This window comes from Panthera onca, chromosome C1 (assembly GCF_046562875.1).
Source record: "Panthera onca isolate mPanOnc1 chromosome C1, mPanOnc1 haplotype 2, whole genome shotgun sequence".
Lineage (NCBI taxonomy): Eukaryota > Metazoa > Chordata > Mammalia > Carnivora > Felidae > Panthera > Panthera onca.
The window spans coordinates 57,445,634-57,460,807 of record NC_138346.1 but is presented as its reverse complement, the minus strand read 5'-3'; the positions used below and the strand labels follow the sequence as shown (position 1 = coordinate 57,460,807).

Genomic DNA, 15,174 nt, shown 5'->3' with positions numbered 1-15,174 from the left:
TGGCTAAATATTAAATAGATGAATTATCAGGCTGTTTAGATTCAGCCCGGTTTTCCCTCATCTCCTCTTCCTACCATAAATAATAATAAAAATACATAATGCATTATGGCTCCAGGCGTTTTCCAGCGCGGTGTGTTACCGCAGGAGTATCTGCTGAGTCTGCGGGTGTCTGCAAGGCCCCAAGTGTCATCTGCGGCTTAGGTCTCATGGATTAGACTTTAAACGGTGTCTAGGCCGGCTGACATCAGCTTCCTCTCACACTGATGCTCCAGAGAGGTGCGGGGTCGGGGGCTCCCTCTCCGGACAGTTACCCGGAGGCACCCCTCTCTAACGGGGTGGGGGAGTTCGCTTGGGACAAATTGACTTTCTCTCACCTTTGGTGACAGGTTTCCCCGAGGCTTCCTAGAATGGCTTGGATTCTTTCCTGCCCTCGGCGTGTCATGTGATGGGCACACTCCGCCGCTCCTGGCGCGGGGAGGAGGGCGCGGTGGCGAGTCTGGGGAGGCGCTTCCCGCGCGGCCGCCGGCCAGGGCGAGAGGAGGGCCTGCAGCACAGCCATTTAAAACTTCATAAATTATAAACAAGCCGCCTTGGCCTTCGCCATAAATTCTGCTCCTTTTGAGCCCGCAATTAGTGTTAGGAAGCACCGGAGTCTAAACACAACCAAACGCCCTCTGAAGGGCCCAACTGCCCAAGGTTGCAAACCTTTATTTATTTCCCAGTACCACCCCCCTCTGCACCCCGAGGTCTGCGCATACAGTCGCCTCCTCCCCCGCCAGCGGTACACTCGGTTGGGTTCCCGCTCCGCGAGGGAAGGTCACAATAGCTGCTCTATCGGCGGAGGCGCCCGCCTCCTCCCTCCCGGGCCTCGGGAAAGCAGAAAGAAGAGCGTGGGGGAGGGGAGCACCGGCTGGGCAATGGCGCTCTGGGCCCAGGCCTCTCCTTCCCGGGGAAGTGTGTGACCTGGAGCGGGAAGGGGCAAGCTGGCAGGAGAAGGAAACCTCCACCCCAGCCCGTGACTTTTGCCCGAGACGGCCGCACGGGGTACAATGGGGGAGCGCACAAGGCCTCGACTGTCCGGCGCTAGGTTGAGGGCGCCGAGCAAGCCGGGGTTCCAGGAGCGGCTTCGCCTTTGTGTGCGCAGCTTCCCCAAGGGCTCCGCGTCGGGAAAGGCCTCACAATGGCACTGTTGGGCCTACGCCTGGAGGTGGGGAAGGGCCGGGCCTCGCTTTGGGCATTGGTCTCTGGGAGGTTTACCCCGTTTGCTGCTCCAGAGGAGGAAGTGGCTCTCTGGCTCAGGCTTTGACCAGCTCGGCTTTTTTTTTTTTTTTCCTATAGAGGCGGCGGGGAGGGCTGGGGGAGGGGAGGGATCAGCGAGGTTGTGGGGGATCATCCTGAGGCCTGAAGAAAGGGTCCATGGATGGGGGTGGCAGCGGTTTGGGAGCCCCTGGTTGTTCTGTCCAGGCAATCAAATGTTAATTATAGCTGGGTAGAGAAGGGCTGCAAAAATGGCCCGCAGTAGAATGGGAGGTGGGAGTGGGAAAAGATTTAGCCATAAGGAGACCTTGCCGTGGCTACCAGGAGAAACTCAGGCCCAGCCAGGAGTGGGATAAGAAGACCCAACTGAGCTACCCAGGGGTACGGGGACGTGGCAGAGGAAAGGTCTGAAGAGCAGTCCTGGCCCCTGGAAAGGCGGTAAGAAAGGGCGATTAAGTAAATGTTCTGCCTCCTGGCTTTCAGACCTCAGCCTCATCCCGGGACCTGACAGAGAAAAATCCGCCTCTGATGGAATCATTAAGTTAACCATCCATTTGTACCATTTCTTTGTACAGGCTTTCAAATGAGAGAGAATGATAGAATATAGAGTGAGTACTTTCCCCCTGGTGCAGCCCCAAGCCTAGTCCCTATCACAGACATAAGCCAAATCGGTTTCCCAGGCCCCAGAGGGTGCTAACCTTGCGGAACTGGATTTTTTGGATTTCTATCTGTAAGGAGTATTAAAAGACAGTAATTACCTATACTAGCTTCCCATTTCTTCTCTCTCCCCCATTCTGTACAAGCCAACCCACCCTTGAGTGAAGTGCATCTTCTCAGCCATAAGTCTTGGGAGCCTAGGCTCTCCATCTGTTGAGGTTTGTTCATTAGGGAGGGACAAGGGGATGTGTGTGGGTGTATGTTTGAATAACAAAGAAGAAACCCAACATTCTAATGAAAAGTGTTCCTCTGCTTGACCTGGAGGAGCCAGAAGCTTGTTTACACTGTCAGTGTTCAAGGGACAGTCACAGGCCTGTTTGCTTTTATCCTGAGGATTAGTTGAAACTTTCTCTCCCAGTAAAGAACTGGTTAATCCCAGTTACAGATCCAGGAAGGTCCTCTTCATCTGGGAGTTCTTGGTGTTACTTTGGTCCTTCTTTCAGAAACTGTAAGGGAAAAAAAGGGGGGGGGGGATGAAGAGAAGTTTGTGAGTATTAAATAAAAATAAAAAGAGGGGCAGGAGGCCCCAGTTCCCACAGGCCTACAGCCTCACCACTTTAGGGCGCTGTGCCTTCCCAGAGAGGATATAGCTACCGGTAAGCAGACTTCTCCCTAGACCTTTGGACACAGTTGAGACACAGTTGAGACTGAGTCACCAGCCATACCCTCCACCATCTCTGAGCACTGGCTCACTCTTGCAGAGGGCCCGGATGGAGAGGAAAAACGACTGGGTAGGTGAATCCTCTGTACTTACAGCATTGTTGGTACTGGTGGTGGTGAAGATCATCACAGAGGGTGAAATTTTAGTTTTCACTGTTCCCCTCTCTTCTGGTGCCCTACACATGCCCTTATCCTTGGGGCCCAAAGTTGGTACCAAATGGATTTACACACCTGGCCCAAAGTCCACGCCTAAACACCTCCCTCAGGTCTCATAACCACCTTGGCAAGTTGGAATGGTACAAGGGGAATTCAAGGACCCACTTTCAGGCCAGGTGCAGCCTGAAGCACAGTGAACAAAAGTTTCCTTCCACACATGAAGAAGAGGAAATGTAAATGGATGTCCAATCATTTGCAGTAGCAGAAGCAGGTGAAAGGTCCCTAGGAGATTTGCAAGGTGGGCAATAGTAGGTAAATCCTCTTGTCCTAGATCTTGTGGCAAAATATCTTGACTGGTTCCTATGGCTAGTCTGGATCAATTTATGGAAGAATAGTATCTGGAAAATAATGAAAATGGGATGTTTACATCAGTAAGAGTCCAAGGAGGAGACTTAGGATTCGTGGAGAACAGATGAAGTGTTTTTACTGGGAAAGCAGGCCTAAAATCAGGCCAAGAGGACCTGTTGGGCCTCGGCCTTTCTGAAAGAGGGGAGAAGAGCCTAGCTGCCTTAGGAGGAGACCAGGGAGAAGGCCTTTTGATGGCTCTATTGTTCCAAGCGCTTGCCCTACAAATACCACATCCCTCCCTGTCTCTTCCGCAAGGGCAGAGCGGGAAACTGGGTCGGTCGGTTGGGCCGAGCTCGAAGTAGCTACAGCGCTGGCACCAACCTCTCGGCCCCTTCTGCGGCCCCTTGGGGCGGCAACGGCGCGCCATTCCCGTCGCAGGCCCGAAACACACAAAGGAAGCCCCCACCCGTCCTCAGATGTGGGGACACTCTGGGGAGGAGGCTGGCGTGGACCCCGAGTCTGAGCACCTCCCTCCCCCGCGGGGAACAATAGCCGCCGCCTCCCCGGGGCGGCCGGGCGATAGCGCGGCACAAAGGCCGGCTCCGGGCCGCGCCACCATGTGACGCGCGCGCTCGTTCCGCGCTCTCCGGCCTGCAGCCGGGCGCAGTCAGCAGAGAGCCGGAGCGGCCAGGCTGCCTCAATCCACCTGGCACACTTTCCGAAAGACAAACGGTGAGTTAATCACCCAACCGGCTGGCGGCCGCGTCCCCTCTTGCCGGCGAGGAGGCCTGGGGAGGGGCGGGGGGGGGGGGGGGGCTTGGGTGAAGGATTTCTCAGTGTGTGTCGAGGGTGGGGGGGGGGGTGGTGGCGGGAGAGGTTAGTCCTATTAAGAATTCATCAATCACCCGGTGTGCACTTTTCACTCGACAGCGGTTCCTCCTACTTCAGAGCAAGTCTGGGCCAGCTGGGAGCCGACCAGAAACCGCAAGCAGAGGAGACACCGGCACCCGGGGTGAGCGCTCACGGAGGGCGCGACCCGCTGCCCCACGCTCTGCGGCGCGAGGCCGGACACCCCCCCACTCCCTGTCCTCCCGGCCGCCTGCCGGCCCCGCCTCCGGACCCCTTGCAGCCCACAGTTCTCCCAAGGGGCGGCCCCCGCGCCCGCCCCAGACGCACGGAGACTGTATACCCTGCCCCCCCTCCGGCTCCCCGCCCCCCGTCACACCCTTAGCGCAGCTGTACCCCTGGAAAGGGAAGAGGAAAATCCCAGGTTTTGCAGACACTATGTAAGAGTCTTAAAAAAAAAAAAAAGATTCCCAGGGGACTAGAATTCAGGGACGGGGCGGAGCTAGTTTAGTTCTCTTATTTACCTGCAGGAGTCATTTATTTGGAAGGAAGCAAGGGTATCCCTGTTAAACTTGGAACTAAACCTGAATGCCATATAAAAAGAACAATAAAAATACACGTAAAATGCCAACCTTAATAATGATACGCCTCTCCTCTCTTTTCAAGTGTGAAGGAAGGACTGGAGTATTTTTACTTCAGCTCTTTTGGGGTTCATTTTAGAAATACCAGAAAGAGATAGACTGAAAACTGTAAGCGTTGGTGGAGGGAGAGAGAAGGAGGTCATTAGCATTAGAGCTGTTTGCAGCAGGAGGTCATGGGTAAAGTGGGTGGTGAAGCGTTCTTATGGTGGTGCTTGTAGTCCTGGTAAGTTCTAAGAAAGTTTCAGGCTACCCCCTCTTTTACCCTCTTTTTGAGTGACATCAGCTGAGAAATTTCTGACGTTAGTTAAAAGTTGTTGCCTCAGCCTATAGGAAAGAGCCCCTGAAAGACAAAATCCCAGCTCCTCCCTCCCTGTCTTCTCTCTCAGCATCCTCTCAGGTGGAAATTAACTTGCTTTGGAGAGATGTTCCACTATCATTTTACTTTAGATAGATATAAGCTGTAGCATTAAGTCTTGCACAGTGTCCTGAATTCTTTAAGCAATTACAATACTGGTCCTCTTGTCCTTGGGTCAGAGTCTCTCTCTCCTTGCCTTTCAGCAATACCTGCTGAACAGCTCCTGTGTGCACTGTGCTGGGCTCTGAGATCTAAAAATGGGTCACTAATAGTGTATGCCTTTTGATCTACTGGGGAAGAAAAAGAATCCTAAAACGGTGTGACAGACGCTAGAACAGAAGTGTGGCCTAAAGGTTCCTGGAATAAAGAGAAGGAGCCACTAACACAAGTGGAGTGTCAGAAAAGGCTTCTCAGAGGAGGTGAATTTTGATTCCTGAAGTATGAGCTTTTTAGGTCTAGGAAGGAGGGACATACTCGGTGGAAAGAGCAGCACACGCAAGCAGGGAGGGAAGAAAGAACAAGGTCTAGACCTGGAACAAAGAGAGTTTGGAGTAGAGCATCTGGCTGGCAAAAGAGGTTGTATGAGGTCCGTGGAAAGGAGTCTGGAATTAATCTGCAGTCAGTGAGAGGCCACTGAAGTTTTTAAACTGGGACATGACGTTATCTATTTGGAAAGCTTGCTCTTTGGGAGGGATGCTGTGTCTGACTGGAGGAGGGATAGGAGGCAAGAAGGAAAGAAGAAGGGGAAGCTGCTGCAATAATCCAGCCTAGGGAGGAACTATAAGGTAACGAGGATGAAGAGGGAAGACATTTAGGAGGACAAATTCACAGGACTTGCTGACAGTTGGACAAGTGAAAGAGGAGTTATGGATGTTAATCCCTAGGCTTCTATTTAGAGGCCCTGATTGGGTGGCCAGGTCATTCACCAAAATGAATACAGGAAGGGGAAAAAGAAGATTTTGCAGGGGGAAACTAAGGACTTCCGCTTTAGGTCTACACTGTATTTTCTGTTTTGCTGATACATTGTATGACCCTAAACAATTCACTTAATCTTTCTGGCCTTCAGTTTCATCTTCAGTGAAACAGTCAATAGATATCTACCTCATAAGTTTATCAGTAAAGTTGCGTGCGTGCGTGCGTGTGTGTGTGTGTGTGTATCTTCACCAGGTCTAAATGAGAGTCACAGGCAAAGCTAAAACCAAGGGAAAACATCCTCTTACCCACACCATGCTGATCAATAACTTAGATCCTGGATGTCCAGTGAGAAATAAGTCTCAGGAAAATTAAAAACAACACCTACTGCTTCCCAGATATTGAATACAGGCTAATGCTTAGGACTAGGTCAGATCATATTGCTAATTAGAGCTCCTCTGCTTCCGGAGGGTACTCTCCAGGGACACATGCAGAAATGTGGTCTTGGTATCAGACCACTAAGGAGGAGGCCTCTTAGCAGATGTCGGAAAGCTTTTTTATATCATGTGTCTTTCAGGGAATGCTTGAAGCCACCCACTCTCTCTGAATCTCCTTAGGCTTCCTCGGGGCACAGTGCAGTATAGGAAAGAGTGCTGAACGTCTGACCTTGGCCATTTACATTGGGTGTGATAACGACCAACAGTTTATCTTTTCTGTGTCGCCATTACCATTTGTAAACTAGAATTATGAAAGGATCAAACAAGATAAAAAAGAATGGCATTTTTGGAGATGCTATAAGGACAAGTAAAAGGTATTATTCTTTATCAGACTGGCAAAAATAAAAACTTTTACTATCCCACTGACTTGGCAAGGGTATGAGGTAACAGGAATTCTCATATGTTGCTGGCAGAAGCATAAAGTGATTCACATCTAAGGAGAGCAATATGGCAATCTGCGTCAAGATTGCCAGCGCACATACTTTTGACTAAGTAATTCCATGTCTGGGGATTTTTCTAATAGGTTAAAAACTTGAACATGTGTTTGTAATGGGAAAACAATGAATAATAAGCGAAATATCCATTAATAGGGGGTTAGTTAAATAAATTGTGGTAGGTGTGTACAGCAGAACAGCATGAAGTTGTAAAAATAAGCCAGGAAGTTCTGTATGCATTTATAGGAAATGATCTTCAAGATACAACAGGGGAAAAAACATGGTGCGAGAGAGTCTGTCTGGTACACCATCATTTAAGCAAAAAAAAAAACAAAAACAAAAAACGGGGGATTTATAGATAGATAGAAACGTATAAGGTATCTCTGGAAAGATATGTAAGAAACTCTTAACTGGTGCCTATGTGAAGGAGAACTAGGTGATGGGAGAAAGATGCTCACTGCATACCACTGTGTACCCTTTGAATCTTGAACCATGTAAATTTCAATGTATACCCTATTTAAAAAATAAAGGAGAAAAAGATTAGTACAAGTGTAACCGACCTGGGTATACCTGTGTTCACACAGTCCTAAATTTGTACTATCCAGTTACATTAATGGAAAGACACCTCTGGTTTTGATCCCCCAGGGGTCAAGCTCAGCAGGAAATGAGGGGATCCTTAACCCTTGCGTGGTGGAGGGGGTGGGGACCCAGATCCACCTCTGCCTTCTCTTGTAGGAGTAGCTCAAGGTTGGGCCTCAGAAGTCTGGAGCACCAGTTCAGCAAATTGCAAAGGGAAGCCAGCAAGCCTCCCAGTCAGTCACACTGCCTGTGTGGCCTTCCAGAAACAAGGGTGTCTCCTTCAACACTGCTCTGCTTGCTCAGCATTGACCCTGCCACAGTGCAAAGGAGGGGCTGTTTTACTCTTTCCTCTTCGTACACTGTGGACAGGCAGCAGACTGTAGACAGCTGGGAGACCCAAGTTAGTTCCCTCATTTTTTGCAGGGTAGTTTTGTCTTTTTTTTTTTTTTTTAAATATTTATTTTTGAGAAAGAGAGAGAGACAGAGCAGGAGTGGGGGAGGGGCAGAGAGCGAGGGAGACAGAATCCAAAGCAGGCTTCAGGCTCTGAGCTGTCAGCACAGAGACCGATGCGGGGCTTGAACTCACAGACTGCAAGATCATGTCCTGAGCCAAAGTCGGACGCCCAGCCGACTGAGCCACCCAGGCACCCCGATAGTTTTGTCTTTTAACCTCTGAGTAAAGTTACTCCCTCTTTGAAATGAGGGGTTCAATGTCACTCATCTCTAAGGGGCCTTCTTGCACTGACATTTTATGACATCTTGATCTTTAATCAAAGGAAGAGTTACAGCTTAGGCCAAGGGACATTTCATCCCCTCTGGCTCCCCGGAGCTCAGATGTTCATTCCAGACAATTTGGGAGAGGTGGAAGGAAAGAAGAGTTGGCTCCGCCCTCTTGAGACTCCTATTCCTACTCCTCCTTCCTTCTTTCCATTACCTCAGAACTACTCTACATTTTCTCTAAGAGACCGGGAGAGACAAACGCCTTTCACTTCCTACCTTACTGGCATCCCTAAAGCCAAGTTAGGAAGGTGACAAGGAGCGGAAGCCAGGTCTCTGCAAAGCACTATTTTATCAGCAAAACTTGGGAAAGTTCTACTGACTACTACTTAAGGATATTTTATAAAACTTCACCCCAACTAGACTTAGGCTGCCAAACCAAAATGTGAGAGCCATTTCACATTCTCTGCCCCTACCACCCAAGAGGCTTCTGGGCACTGTTCAGGTATAATGTTCCCGCTAGCCATGAGCTCTCATGATGCTAGCCAAGGGCCCCTCCCACCGAATTACCGCTCTCTTCCCACATTGCCCACCCCAATTTCTGAGAGGCAGAAATTCTCAAAATATGGTTCCCAAGAACCCTGCTTGAGAATCACTCAAGAGGCTTATCACAACTCCTACTGGAGTCAGGCATACTAGATAAATATCTCTTGGGTGGGCTCAGGAACCTGCACTTTTAAAGAAGCTTCTATGCTGATTTCCACCCACATGAATTGGTTTTGGGAGCCGTTATCTAAAGATATCTTTTATCCGATATTAGTCATGGTAAAAACACACCATTCTGTCCATTTTTATTTCTGTCCAACAAACATTTCCTGTATGTTTACTGTGTGCCAGACAAGGGCTTGACCCACGAGCCTTTCATTCACAAAGCTCGCAGGGAAAGGCACAGCACTCCAAACTGTTTTCCTCAAGGAGGGTCCTGTTATCAGGCTTCTGATAGGTTTAGAATTCCTGTCCTTCACCCCCACTTCCATCATGGGATGACTGAAGGCTTCTGCAGAGAACTACAAATCTTGCTTGAGAGAAAAGCTCATCCCCCCCACCATTCCTCGCCCGCCCCCCCCCCTCCGCTTTTCACCCCAACAAGCAAGAGCCCTTCTACCCTTTGGGGCTGTGGAGCCAAGAGTCTGCATGTGCTCAAAGCGTCTCCAAGGGGTAACATGAAGAGGCTCGTGGAGAGGGGTTGCAAGAGGCTTCTTAGGAACAACTGTAAACATACAGAAGACCAGAGTGTCACCCTCCCTCACTTCTGTCTTCTGTCTGCAGGAGAAAAAAAAGTTTGTTGTTTGAATGAGAGACAAAGGTTGTCATGGGGGGTGGGGGTTTCAGGGTGGCTACCCTGGTTAGCAGTATGGGAGAGATTTCAAAGCATTCCTACATCAAACACAACCTGGCAATCAGGCCCCTCTGCTGTCACCTCCTGCTGAGAACTCACAGCACCCGACCCGGCAGGGCAAGTGACCCTTGGGAATTCATGACTTGAACAAGCAATAAAATTAGTAAGACATTTCTCCCATACTCTGTGAACATCTAGGAGACAAACTTTAAAGTTACTCAAAATATCCTACGTTCACATCTTTCTGCATATAGCTCCTCCAATAATATCTTCCCATCTCTCCTTAGAGAACTATAGATTCACATTCTTCTGGAGTAGATTTATAGCATAGTTGAGACCTGTGCCAGAAATGAATCCCTTGTTCCTTTGGTTTGAGAGTATCTTTTTTTGTGCAGCCTAGACCTCCCCTAACAAAATGTTCTTACACAGTAGGTCCTTGGGAAATGATGACTCTCAGTCTGAGATGACCAGAGTCTCGGCTCCAATATGAATAAGTCAAGGACCAGTCCAGGGGTTGAGATGGCAGCTCTTGGCCCCAAGGTGTAGGATATGCCAAAGCCTGAGAGGTTAAAGGGAGTAGAGAGAGGGACGAACAGAATGTAGCTCTCTGTACGCAATGATCATTGAACTGCAATTGGGTCTGAACGAATATTGAACACCCTCCTCCCGGCAACTCTCACTCATAGTTCTGAAAACAAAACAATACAATTTTAAGAAAAAAATCTCATTCTCTTTTTTAGGACATTTTCTTCCACCAGCGAAAGTTCAATCTCCAAAATTTTGCTTCAGAGAAACAGTGTAGACAGCTCATGGGTGGATCAAAGTCAATGCTTAATTGTGACAGGAAGGACCCAACCTTTGCCCCAAGTGCTTAGCAGCAGAAGCCTGGTCTCTGTTGCAATGAAGTTTGCCAAGGCACCTAGGCTGCCTGTTTTCCCTGAAACCTTAGAGCAAAGGCCCTTAGTGTGATAAGTTTTGGTCAGATCTGCCGGGCAATTAGGCTTAGTTTTCTGTCCTACATCCTGAGTTGCAGCCTGCAGGATGCCTTCTCCAGAGAGGTTTACAAGGCCATCTTCCTTCTTGACCTGCTGGGGCTTCTGGGCCTAGGAGTTGTGATTAACCGAAAACCTTTCGAGAGAAAGACTGATTTAGACAGAGGTGTGCATGCTAGGTCACTATCCTGGTAAAAACTGGCTCTTAAAGTCTAGCCAGGGGTGCATGAGGTGTTATGTGAACTCAGCAGCATCTGGGTCGCTGATATTTTTGTATGGCCATCAGAGTTGGGGACAGCCAAAAAATGTTTCTACATATGAAGTCTCAGCTAGGTCTGAAGAGCTCTACCATTCCCTGTCCAGAGAGCTAGAAAAAAGACTCTATTTTTCTCTTTCAAAGAACTATTTAGGACCTTTGTCATCTGATTGGCTAAAGGAAAAGACTGAAGTAGCAACATCAAGTTTGAAGGGCCATCTTCAGCACAGGATTCCATTTCCCAACCAAATCCCAGAACTCCAGCAGTGCCGCAACACCAGAACTATTAGCTTTGTGCTCACTCCTAGCTGGGTACCCTCCACCTCCCCCCTCCCCACCTTGGCTCAACTTCACCCTCACCAGGGTAACACTTCTGGTGTGGCTCTGTTTATTCACAGGTTCACATCCCTGTAAGGAACTGGCTCCCCGGACTGTGATGGCTCCTATTTTCCCGGCTTCCTCAGAGTGGAATTTTAGGCAAGGGCTCAATCGCTCTTGCATGACAAGTGGATCAGTGAAACAATAATAAAACCTCCTCACCATAACTAAGAGGCTATAATAGATCAAATTCTCAAGGGCACTTGAATAAGTCAAGAGTAGACCGTATTCACACAGTTTTAGGAAGCCACCCTCTCTCATGACTGTGTGTAAATAACATTTATTTATATAGTTTTGCTATTTTCCTGCAGCCCCAAAGAAATGTTCAAGGAAGTTGAAAAGTTTGTCCATGTAAAGCCGGTCTTTGTAACCTTTCTACTCTTCATTTCCTGTGCCAGTTGCGCTTTTATTTCCCGTCTCTCCACACTCCGTAAACAAAACCGTATTATCAAGGGAAAGACGTGAGCCCATTAACATTGTGAGCCCTCAGATTTCACTCGCAAGAGACGACGCAGCACTTATCTGATGGAACAGAAGCTTTAATTGCTTCAAGGTACAAGCCCGTCCAAACCTCTGAGATCTGACGGCTCCCTGGGAAGCCTCTGCACCCTCCAGCCAAGCGCCCCAGCCAGAGCGTGCGCGAGCCAGCCTCCCGGAGAGGAGCACGAGCGTTCAACCACAAGCGCAGATGCTGTATTTGGATAACCCAGTTATGGGGGAAGCCTGGTAAACTTCTCCGCAAGGCAGAAACCTTATCTTTTGTCCCAGTCAAAACCTGGCGCTCCAACACTCGCCCCCACCTTGACTCCACAAACGGTAAGAGCGGAAACTGAAGGGACTCTGCCGAAGTAACGTGAAAATCTAGTCTAAAGGTGAAGATCTGATGCCGCCCCAGGGCCCCAGGGCCCCAGGGCGCCCCAGCGCCTAGGGCACAACATTTAGTCCGGTGAATCGGAGGCAGGCTGAAAGCGAGGGAAAAGTAAACACGTCCTCTAGGTTTAGGAGAAGGGTAACACCAGTGCCAGGAAAACCGAAAGCGCATAGGGCTCTGAACAGTGCCCACGGGTCGAACTCCACGCTCCCTTTTAACCCCTTCCCCACCTCAGTGCCCACTATCCGCACCCGAGGGATCAGCCACCCACCGATCCAGAAGAACAAGCGTCTCGCCCTCTATCCTCTCGTCCTCACCCGAGCGGCTAGTCTTGCCTTTCTCCTCCCGCTTCGTCCAGTGCCCGTCCCGGGGGGCAGGCGTCCGGCGCTCTCGCCCCGCCCTTCTCCACGCCGCCCCGGGGCCGCGCCCGCTCTCCCCGCGGCCCCGGGGCGCTGGACGGCGGCCACCCGCAGGTTTGGCAAAGTTGGCGGCGGGGCAGGCGCGTGGAGCAGCGCGCCAGTCGGGACCCCGGCCGCGCGGGGCAGGCGCCCATTGGCCGGCCAGCGCCACGTGGCCACCCCCGCTGCTATATTAGGCCACTATTTACCTCCAGCCCGCTCGCCATGGCTCGGCGAAGGCAGTTCGGATAGAGAGGAAGGGCGGAACGGCGCAGCCCGCGGCGGTCCTGCCCGGCCCCGCGCTCGGGCCCCCGCTCAGGCGGGTGGGCCGGAACCATGAGCTCCTACCTGGAATACGTGTCGTGTGGCAGCGGCGGGGGCGGCGGCGACGCGCTCAGCTTCGCGCCCAAGTTCTGCCGCGCCGACGCCCGGCCCGTGGCCCTGCAGCCCGCCTTCCCCTTGGGCAGCGGCGACGGCGCCTTCGTCAGCTGCCTGCCCCTGGCCGCCGCCCGACCTGCGCCTTTGCCCCCGGCCACCCCCGCGCCACCCTCCGCGCCGCCCTCGGCCGCGCCCTCCTACGCGCCGTGCACCCTGGAGGGCGCCTACGAGCCGGGCGCCGCACCTGCCGCGGCAGGGGGCGCGGACTACGGCTTCCTGGGGCCGGGGCCGGCGTACGACTTCCCGTGCGCGCTCGGGCGGCCGGCCGACGACGGCGGGGCGCACGTCCACTACGCCACTTCAGCCGTCTTCTCGGGCAGTGGTTCCTTTCTCCTCAGCGGCCAGGTGGATTACGCGGCCTTCGGCGAGCCCGGCCCCTTGCCGGCGTGTCTGAAAGAGCCAGCCGACGGCCACCCTGGGACCTTCCAGACCGCGTCCCCGGCCCCTGGCGCCTACCCCAAGTCTGCGTCGCCGGCCTCCGGCCTCCCCGCCGCCTTCAGCACCTTCGAGTGGATGAAAGTGAAGAGGAACGCCCCTAAGAAAAGTAAGTATCTGGGCCTTGGACGGACGCGACTGGGGTTGGGATCGGAGCCTCCTCCGCAGAATTGTGCTGGGAGCGCGTTGCAGCTGCCCCTCTGGACGGCGATTTAGGACTTCGGAAGGAAATGCGTCCCGCAGCGCTGTTAAGTAGGCGCATTCCATTGAGCGTGCCCCAAGTACACGCTCCGAAAATGTGCCAGGCATTGAGGAAATTTCGGGAAGGCGCTCTCCGTGGGGCGTTTCTCCTGGCACACCTTGTGTCTACAGAGACCCAGGAGAGCTGAGCTGTGATTTTGATTCTCACCAGCCCAGCCCGCTGCTCGCCCGCGTTCTATGTCCGCGTCCTCTCACCCCACCGATGCCCTGTCTTTATGTTGCAGGCAAACTCGCCGAGTATGGAGCCGCTAGCCCCTCCAGCGCGATCCGCACGAATTTCAGCACCAAGCAACTGACAGAACTGGAGAAGGAGTTTCATTTCAATAAGTACTTAACTCGAGCCCGACGCATCGAGATAGCCAACTCCTTGCAGCTGAATGATACGCAAGTCAAAATCTGGTTCCAGAACCGCAGGATGAAACAGAAGAAAAGAGAACGAGAAGGGCTTCTCCCCTCGGCCACCCCTGTGGCTTCCCTCCAACTCCCCCTCTCAGGAACGAGCACCACCAAGTCTGACAAGAGCCCAGGGAGCCCTTCTCAGGCCCAAGAGCCCTCATGAGGTTTAGTCTTGGGACTGAGAAACCTTGGCCTGCAGAAGTCATAGGTCACCTCACCCCTGTCTAGACTTACTAGTTCAGTTTGGGATAGAGGTTTCACTTGGGAAACGAAGTATCCTAGTCGGCTTCTGAGTTCTAGGCTGTAGGTGTACAGATATCAATTTGAGGTCTCTTAAGCCACTCGTTTGTGTTTTATTTGTGTCTTATCAGGGAAAAGGTGCCCAGCTGCCAGCCCAGCCCTGCTGCTGTGTCGCCTAACTTAGTCATATGCAATTCTTGGGTGCCAAGTGGCAGTTGCTGATCTCTGACAACCCCTGATTTACTCAGAAGAACATCTACCCAAAGTTTTCCAGATTTTAATTTAAAGAATGGGCTACATGTATTCAGCTTGAGATGACCAAAGCTAGTTAGGGCCTCCTTGATGTAGCTAAGCTGCTTCAAAGATGATCTTCACATTTGCACTCCAGTTTTGTTGTTTTTTTCTTTAAGAAGCAGTTTCTACCTCTTCATGTGCCTGAGTGAAGATACAATCGCTGTTTAGTTAGTAGCTGAACAAATCCACAGGGTGGGTGAAGATTCGAACCTGAACTACACCTTGACACCAACTACTCAGACTTGAATGTAAATATATACAGTATGTATATTTTTTAAAATGTTTGCTTGCAATGAACTTCTACATGGCATTGAATGTCATAGCATGTAAAGAGTTCGAACTTTTTTTTTGTAATAAAAATTACAGAATCTGCTCCTCTCTCTTTCCTTACGCTCCTTTCATTTCCATGATTTTTCTTAAAAGCTAATGGGGTTTCTTCAATTTGGAATTTCTTGATTCTGCTCTGGGAAATTTTTGACTGTAATAACTTTAAAAAGTAACAAACACATTTTTTATAGGTTGTTTACACAAACAAGTAACGGACAATTATCTGAGCAGTTTAAGGGTGAAAAAAAAACTACTCTGCCAAATATTCAAGTAACTAAGGAGGTACTATACTTTAAGTGCCTGAGTTTTATGGTGAATACAGAGACTGCACATTAACTCAAAGGTGCCCACTGTGGGAATGTCGTAAAGC

General features: G+C 50.9%; 1 protein-coding gene and 2 long non-coding RNA genes across 5 annotated transcripts; 2 read left to right on the top strand and 1 right to left on the bottom strand.

Annotated features, from left to right (window-relative positions):
- Positions 1-688: 688 nt before the first annotated feature.
- LOC132671256 (uncharacterized) lies at positions 689-12,541 on the bottom strand. Of its 3 annotated transcripts, none has more exons than XR_009607018.2 (3): positions 12,287-12,541; positions 2,729-3,188; positions 689-2,420 (listed from the first exon to the last, which is right to left on the bottom strand). It is a non-coding gene; the product is annotated as an uncharacterized LOC132671256 (long non-coding RNA). The 3 variants fall into 3 exon arrangements; XR_013557255.1 differs by having other exon boundaries at positions 12,333-12,541; XR_013557254.1 differs by lacking the exon at positions 12,287-12,541 and adding an exon at positions 3,520-3,608.
- On the top strand, positions 3,675-4,624 carry LOC132671257 (uncharacterized). Its single transcript, XR_009607019.2, has 2 exons — positions 3,675-3,870; positions 4,069-4,624. It is a non-coding gene; the product is annotated as an uncharacterized LOC132671257 (long non-coding RNA).
- Positions 12,542-12,582: 41 nt separating the features above from the next.
- Positions 12,583-14,850, top strand: HOXD1 (homeobox D1). The gene is made up of 2 exons (XM_060621814.2): positions 12,583-13,395; positions 13,772-14,850. The coding sequence occupies exons 1-2, from the start codon at positions 12,750-12,752 to the stop codon at positions 14,104-14,106; spliced, it is 981 nt and encodes a 326-aa protein (XP_060477797.2). The 5' UTR covers positions 12,583-12,749; the 3' UTR covers positions 14,107-14,850.
- The last annotated feature ends 324 nt before the right edge of the window (positions 14,851-15,174 follow it).